The following is an 8,643-nucleotide window of genomic DNA, read 5'->3' as shown; positions in this document are numbered from 1 at the left end:
ATCTGACTTACCAGGGAAGATGGATCCTCCCAAGCCTTACAAGGTCAAGGGCAAAATGCTAAAGTACTTGAAACCCTTCACAAACAAGCACCAAAGTGCTCTATAAACATGATCTGTCTTGATAATTTTCTTTCTATTGCTCTGTCTCGTTGTTGGTGTGAGATCCTCCTCAGTTCTGTGAACATCTTCCTTTCATAATCCTCTTCATAACATATTTCATAAGGGGAGGCACTTTAGTGAACAGAAAGCAATATATTAAACCACTCCTGCTTTAATCCAGCTGTGACAGCTTTGTTGGGATATCTATCTATCTATCTATCAAAACAACTCTACTGTACATAGTGTAACTTTTGCATGTATCTTTAAATGCAATTGAGCTGCTGCTCCCAGCCTCCTTTTCCAGAATAGGACTGTGCCTTTACAGCTCCTGCTTTAGATTATCTGCCAAAAAACATCTGTTTGGTTTTGATTATCACTCTATTGCGCTGAAATCATGCGTTTTAAAGCTATATCAGTTTAAACTTCTGAGATGGACATGGGTGCACATGGGTGCAGCAGACGCAATAATATTACGCAGCGCCTGAAAATAGGCTAACTTCCGTCAGCATAACCAGCGTGACCACCTGCTTGCACAGGGAGCGTGCTGGGGACTATTTTCAGGCGCTGCGTAATATTATTACGCCGGAATGAGAGTATAGTTCCTAGCCATATCGGCCTAGAAAATCGCAACTTTTCATTTTACGTCGGTCTTAGTACACGATGTAACTACAGAAGAGTCAAGTTTTAAATAGGAAAAATATAGAAACTCTTTGGTCATTTTTGAGCGAGATGCTAACGGTCTAATCAGATTCAATGATCTATGCTAAGCTACAGCTAAAAGTGCTACTGCCAGACCTGGAGATCGGCTGAACGGATTCGAAAACGGTCAAACTCAACTGTTTAACTCTAGGGGAGTTGGAAAATGAGCCTATTTTCAAAAATAGAGGAGTGTTCCTTTAACGTTGGATTTTGGTTACACAATCTAAAAACAACAAAAATCAACATCAGCTGACGTCGGTATTGGACATCAGATTAACAATGACATTAGACGTTGAATTGACATTGAATTTTGGTCACGCGACGTCGTAACCGAAATTTGACCAAATATCAATGTCTTATGACGTTGTGTGCCTGCTGGGAAGTGACAGCAGCGTAATATACAAGACCTATACTGCTGTCTACGCTGTTAATATGACCAAAACAATCAAATAAAAGCAGAAAATCACTCACTGCTTTTTAATGAATCATTTATATCTGGATTCCCCTGAAGGGGTGAAGCAGGACAATGTCTGACTCCAGCGTTCTGGCTGAGGGACAACCAGTCTAATACTACAAGTATGACCAATTTTAAATGCATTAAAGGTATTAAACATGAGCTCTTTTCTGTGGTTTGGCTTCAGGTGGAGGCCCAGAAAAGACCTCTTTCATATCATGGATCTCCTTTGATTTTCGTGGTATCAGTAGTTGTGGTTTCAGTAAAACTGTGGCTGTATAAAATGCCACTTATGGCATTGATCAAAATGGACACCTGACATGTTTTCGTCTGCATTTGCAGAAGCAGGTTTCAAAAAGGTTTTATAAGAAGTTGTGCAATGTTCTGTCTGGCATAGCCTATCATTTTTTGGTCTGTTATACAACACTGACACCCCATAAATTCACCAGATTTCGTTACAAAATAAACACATTCGAGGAATTAGTTCACCCAAAAATGAAAATTCACTCATTATTTATTCACCTTCCTGTCATAACATAACTCCCTTTTACCTCAGTCAAACGTAAGATTACATGTTGACAACCTGTATGCTATTTCCTTTTACGTTTCACAGACTCGAGGGTAGGCTAAATTATGGCAATTTAACTTTAACGTGATAACAGGAATTGGATAAACACAGTACATGAACTGTATCGGCGGAGGGAGGATCTAGCTTGTTTGCTTGGTGTTGCTACGACAACAGACAGTGCTCTGGAGAGCGCTGACACGTTCCGAAACAACAAAGTTGATATCATGCCAATAGACATGTTTCAGTGCACTGCATTCAATTCATTAGATAAACTCTAACGTCAACATATCAACTGTTACTAATTAATTAATTTCCGAAAAGTGTTTAGTATCGTAATGCGCAAGGCGCAGTCTGCAGTGTCGAGCGCCGCCGATGATGAAGTGGTGCAGCTCCGCGCGCTCTGGAGAAGATACGAGCGTCACTGCACGCGGACTAACAGCTGTCCCAGTGCAGTGCTCAGACAGGACATCCTTCACCAAATCGACAGACAGGAGCCTCTCAAAAAGGTAATTTGACTAATGAGGTCGGCTGGAAACGGAAAAGTTATTCAGGTCCCAAAACGGTTCTGTCAAAGATTACCGAAAGAGACTTAAAGGAACAGTTGACCCAAAAATGAAAAATCGGTACCTTATTCTGTCATGGCGTTCAAAACTCGTAAGCTTTTCTTTATGTAGTGCGTATAACACAACAGATATTTTGAGGTATGTTTAAGCTGCTTTTGTCTATGTTATGAAAGTCAAATGTTCTTTGTCCATGTTAAAAAAGTGCTTCAAACCTTTCAAGTGTGAAATCATACCATTGATATTACCTAAGAAGGTAAACCCTTACCAAAAAGTAGTATACTTCAAGTTTATTTTAGTAAGTATACTTAAGTAAAGTTCAAGTATATTTTAAGTATACTTTATGTAGTAAGTATACAATCGATCAACACCCCAAAGCTTGACAGTTATTATTACCTCTTCATTGGTCGACATTTTATTCCATAATGTTACATCGTTTTGATACCGTTTTATGTCTGATGATCGTGTTAGAAACATGTGGAAGCATCTGTTGTTTCGGTTTCTTCTTCACTTGTGTTTTTTGGAAGTTCTGTACAGAAGATGTGTACTAGCGCCCTCTACAGTATAACAATGAAAACACGGATTCTAGGAACACAAGTATAGCTCAAATATATTTAGACTTTTTCTAAGTATAAGTCAAGTATACTTAAATGTCATTTTAAATATATTTCTGAGAAGTACATAAAAAGTAGACTAAAAGTATACTTTCCTATTTTTAGTTTAAAAGAAGTATATTAATAGCACACTTGAATAAACTTCTTTTTCGTAAGGGAAGTAATAGGCTAATAAGCTAGAAAACCGCGCGCTTTCAAGGACACGCATTTAATACATGGGCGGAATGCAGCGCCGCGTTTAGAACAACTCACAGGTATTGTACCCAATTCAAGACAGCAGTCCAAAACAGTTCATATAGCCTAGAAGTTCCCTTCAGGAATCAACAAAGTTGCATGTTTGACAAAACAGAGCAAATGGAAAGAGAAAGAGAAATCGCAATCTATGGCTATTATTAGCTCCCTATATAAAGCATACAGACAGCGGAAAGATACACAATCTTCCAGCCTAGGATAAAGTCATTATGAACATAAACAATAATTTGGGACAAATCCAATGTGATTTTATGGTAAAAAATATGTAAGTGGCACTCTGGTGCAGCAGGATTTGGAGCATCCTGAGCCGCTGCGGACAGTTTTTAACTTTAAATTAATGTTGCTCAACTGAAGGTACAAATCAAACTGTTAGCTGAAATATCCACAAAATAAAAAACAACACTGAAATAAGAGCGTGCGGTTTATCGGTCAATCAGATGCGCATGAAAGTTGTGTTCCTTGGGTTTATGTCCCCACCAATGTCAAAAGCAAACCTACGCCCTTGATAGCAGCTATACATAAAATAGGCTTGTAACTGCAAATATGTAGAGCCAAAATATGGCACAAGACGCCAAATACAAATAGTACTTCCCCAGATGTGCCTTTTACATTTTTCAGAACGTTAATTGACTTCATTAAAAGAGGAAGTTTCTTGGTCGCCGTGATTTTGCCAAGTAAGACATGTTCCTGGATCAACATCTTTTGTTGATCCTGGATCAACATTACTGTACAAAAATATAGACCTAACCCAATCCCTACCCCTAAACCTAAACCTACCCATAATTTATTCCTAAAATCAGAGGGAAATGATAGGTGAATAAGGAGGGTGTAGAAGCATCTAACCCTGACTGTAAGCCTAAAACTGACATTTCTTGAAAACTAATCCCTCAATTCTGATTGGTTAATTGGAATGTTATTCCAGGATCAACAAGGATGTTGATCCAGGAACATGTTGCACTTGGTGAAATCATGGTCACCGAAGTTTCTTACAGAAAGTGTTGTAAAATTGATTTTTAAAATCAATGGGCATCAATATTATTTTCTAATTTCCATAAACTTAAAGAGTACACTCCAAAAAATGCTGGGTTAAATATAACCAAGCGCTGGGTTAAAAAGGGACAAACCCAGCTATTGGGTTGTTTTGACCCAGCGGTTGGGTTATAACAACCCAATAGCTGGGTTTGTCCCTTTTTAACCCAGAGCTGGGTTATATTTAACCCAGCATTTTTTAGAGTGTAAAATGTTCATTGGATAAATTTTGTGTAGCCTAATATCTTTTGAGATTTCTCGAAATATTTATCCCCCCCCCCCGCTTTTGGGGTGAAATGGACATGTGCATTGACAGATTTAATGAGACTCCCTTTTTATTAATGTTCTGTTAAAATGTCTACTGCATGCATCTCCTTCCCACTCACTGCCTCTGTCTGTCCCTCTCCCTCTCCTGTAGATAATGCTGTCATTTCCAGATTGTGGGCCTTCAGACACTGTTCTCCCCAGCCTTCAGCCTCTGTTAATGGCTATACGAGAGGAGCGTTACACACATGCACAAGAATTCCACATCTGGAGTCTGTCTCTCAAGCAAAAAGATATAGTTGAGCTGGTGAGCACCGATCCCACTTTACTGTATATCCTAGTTTTGTGATTGGCAGTTATGCAAAATCATGTAGTCTCAGGATGCTTGCTCCAGCACACAAGAGAGAGAAAGAGTACACCAGGGCAGCCAAGTCTGCTGCAATACAACCCAAACCTTCCTGTGCAAACAAAAAAATGTTTGTTCAGCCACATCATTCACAGTAAGATATGTGTCCTTTATTTCAGCAGTAAATGGTAATGAGGCATAACTGTTAACATTTTATCTTAACACCCGATCAGTTTAGCTGTGGAAAGAGTTCTGCATTACACAACAATTTCAGATTCCAGAATATTTTTTTCTGTCATCTCGGCATTTTGTTGCAAAACATTTTGGCTTTACATGTTAAATGCACCTGCTTTCTCTTTCTCCCTTTCCATAATTCACATTCTTTTTGTCTGTGCATTTCCACACCATTTTACATAATTAAGACAATAAAAATTTAAAGAGAATTAGATGTCTTTAAAAACATTAATCTGTATATCTTTTAGGATCAATTTCATGATACTTTTATGCAGGTTCAGAAATTAACTTTTCCATTAAGGGACAGTATTTGCATAATGGAATTGATTTCTTGATTAAAGGTTTTTCAACAAGTTCTTGTTGAAAATACTGGTCTGTATTTGAAACAAGAACCGCAATACCTCTGAGGCTATGGCAGGTTGTCAAACCCATGAAGACGTAATGAAGACAAGAGATTTACTCAGCTACTGCCAAATTTTTGATTATTTTTCCAGCACTATAAGACGTGTAACTTCTGTAGGAACTTGATAGAAACCTGAGAGATGACATCACATGATAAACAATATTTTTTATTTATTTAAAACTGATATATACATTATGTAGGCCTATCAGCAAACATCTGAAGCCAACTTGCAGTGTTCTTACAATTTTTCAGCTTTGTTTTGAGCCAGTGGGGGCTTTGAGTTCCAAGGCCCTCAATCTGAAAATAGCCTAGCAGGTTACAGATCAACTCTGCTCCAGGAAAGACACTGTCCTGTAGATCTTAATGTGGAACTTGGAACTTGAAGACTTAGTTTAAATTGTTCAGGTGTTTAATTTTAGTTGGAGAACAGTGGCCCTCATATTTTAATTTCAACTGTAGATGTAGATATTTCTATGTACATCACTTGAATTTGTGCTGATAATATCATAAAATGCACAGCATTACTAAAATCAAATTCAAACAGCACACTTAAACTTCACAATAAATAAGTTACATGAAAAATCCATCAAATCAATAACTTCTGAGTTGATGAAGTATATTTTAGAAGTATACTTCAGGTTTAAAACCAACAAATCAACCATGGATCACCTCTTAAATGTATAGAAATGGCCAAGTTTCTGTTTCCAAAATTGTGTCAATTTAGCAAAATTATGCTGTAATATCATAGTGTTTCATAAACCACTCATTTCCTAAACCACACTGTATAGCCGTTGAAAAGGCCCCTCTTCAGACAGCGCATGCTTCTGCAGGTTATATGTTATGGCTACTGACACACTTTTATTATCCTGCGGTCCACACCCATTTTCATTCCCTTCCAGGGGCAACATGTTCACACTTCAGCTCATATAAATCGGAAAAATCTGTCCAATTAAAGGGTGAGATTTACTTCCAGAACAGCTTTGATGCTGTGAAAATCACTGCCATATGCCACTGACCTGCAGACAATGAATGTAAGGAAAACAATATGGTGGATAAGCATGCAATTGAATTTCTGCACTTGAATGCTGTTAGGACAATCCTAACATATCAATTTGGCACACACACAGATTTATATGTGCCGGTCAGACGGTTATAACAATAAGTGCCTGGGAGTTCTATAAGAGGTCCTCATTTTTTAAGATGTTGATGAGATTCTGGGAGGTTTTTTTTTCTACTGTAGATCATCACTAATCTATGGAATGGCGTTCGAGGCGAGCTTCATATAGGCTACAATAGATACCTGTATGTAATTATTCTTTTTCTCACAGTTAGATAGCGATTACACACAGCTGTTTTGTCAAGAACTGCATCTTTGATCTCTGTGTATTTATTTCATTAAGCCAGTTGAGTGACGTCTTCCTAATTGCTTAGCAGTGACTGTGAGTGCACAAACCAGCCTTAAATCTCTATGACTATGATGGAAATTGTGCTATCATGTGGTCTTTCTGTTGTGTGCATAAGAAACAGTTGTATTATTAAAAGAAAAATGAAGTTGCACTGAATGAAACAAATTTGTACATTTTCTGTAGAAAAAGTATGTGTTGTCTGCATGTGCAAAACTCACCATCACAAAATGTTATGGGTGGCTGCCAGCACATTGTTTTAATGTAAATGCAGGTGACTGTGTGCAAAATAATAGTAATTGTAAAATCCATGATTGTCAATTCACCACATGAGATGCATTTCACCAACCCAGCTGTATAATTTAATGCACGTGTTTGTTCTGACAGTGTCTTCTTTTGGAGAAGAGGGGGAGGACAGTTTATCCCTTCAAATCACTGGAGCTACTTGATTGCAAACTAACTGAAGGGTCTCTGGAAAGACTGGGTAAGGCTGCAGGCATCAGCTACCTCACCACTCTCTGCCTGGACTACACACGGTGAGTGAACATCTGATTGTGTGAATGTCCTCAGATGCACTTTGAATTCCTGAAAGCTCGAGCAATTGCACAACGCTGTGCATGTGCAGTCATCACTATGATTGATATGACCAGTAAAATCTTCAGAATAGGCTGTGGGACATGGTTTGCACTTAACTGGTTTGGGAAAAAAAAAAAAAAAAAAAAAAAAAAAAAAAGTCACACAAAGTGTGTGCAAACCAACAATACTAGAATGCTTCCATTGAACTATAATTAAAGAAGCCATCACTGTAAATTACACCGATTCATAGTTAAGCACGGGCTCACTGAGAGTGTCCTTGTACGCTGCATTTACATTTTGTATACCACAAGTATTCCAGTTGGTCACTTCAAAGTGTACAGTATATTGGGTGTTACACTGTCTACATTTTAACATCTAGAAAATTAAGTACAATGGATGGTGATTGTAACAATGCTTTTAAAAAAAAAATAAATTGCAGTATCTTGATACAATCTCATTGTCACAGATCAAGCTGGAGACAACAGGTAAGTGAATGAAAGGCAGGTTTATTGACAGGTATGGCAAAGGCAGATAGTCTGGAGCAATGGCAGGTGAGAATTCAACACAAAGTAAAGTCCAATGATTCTTAGCAGTGTATTGATGTTTGGTTCTTTGCAGGTTCACGGAGAAAACGGAATCCAGGAGCAGAGGAGAACAACAATGGAAGATCTTCAGAGAACTAGAGGTAAGAATAAACAGGTAAGTTGCATTCAGTGAGTCTGGTAAAGTTCTGTGTAGTGAACGGTAGACCGGATGGTGAGTGACTGGAAGGAGCGTGCTTATGAATGGTAACTTGATTGCAGATGACAGGTGCGGGGAATCAGAACTCGGGTGATGGTGATCGTGACTGAGAACAGGTGTGAGCCGGGGAGGATTCTGGGACATGGAATCCAGAGCTGGTGATTCTGTGGTTCCGTGGCCTTGGCCTCGCCACTCGGCCTGGACACTACAGACAGACCCATACTACCCTCCCCCCCAAAAAATACTTGGAGAATAACAGGCTCCGACACCCTCTCCGGGCCAAAACCAGGGACTGGAGCCTTCTTTGGGCTTAACTGGGGATCAGGAGCCCTCCCTGGGCTTAACTGGGGATCTGGAGCCCTCCCTGGGCTTAACTGGGGATCTGGAGCCCTCCCTGGGCT

The 8,643-nt window shown here is 38.9% G+C and overlaps 1 protein-coding gene and 1 long non-coding RNA gene across 2 annotated transcripts in view; both read left to right on the top strand.

The window, feature by feature from the left end:
* Positions 1 to 2,155: 2,155 nt before the first annotated feature.
* LOC107679024 (uncharacterized) overlaps positions 2,156 to 8,643 on the top strand; it is a 21,999-nt gene continuing 15,511 nt past the window's right edge. The window contains exons 1-3 of the mRNA XM_016474437.1: positions 2,156 to 2,326; positions 4,694 to 4,846; positions 7,313 to 7,461. Of these exons, the coding sequence (XP_016329923.1) occupies positions 2,156 to 2,326; positions 4,694 to 4,846; positions 7,313 to 7,461 (473 nt within the window). The remainder of the gene's footprint in view (positions 2,327 to 4,693; positions 4,847 to 7,312; positions 7,462 to 8,643) is intronic.
* LOC107679026 (uncharacterized) overlaps positions 7,949 to 8,643 on the top strand; it is a 5,951-nt gene continuing 5,256 nt past the window's right edge. Inside the window, exon 1 of the long non-coding RNA XR_001632995.1 lies at positions 7,949 to 8,103. This is a non-coding gene — a long non-coding RNA (uncharacterized LOC107679026). The remainder of the gene's footprint in view (positions 8,104 to 8,643) is intronic.

Source organism: Sinocyclocheilus anshuiensis, unplaced genomic scaffold, assembly GCF_001515605.1.
Source record: "Sinocyclocheilus anshuiensis isolate Anshui unplaced genomic scaffold, SAMN03320099.WGS_v1.1 scaffold1980, whole genome shotgun sequence".
Classification (NCBI taxonomy): Eukaryota; Metazoa; Chordata; class Actinopteri; order Cypriniformes; family Cyprinidae; genus Sinocyclocheilus; species Sinocyclocheilus anshuiensis.
Note: the sequence above shows the minus strand (reverse complement) of the source record. Positions and strands in the feature narration are given on the sequence as shown.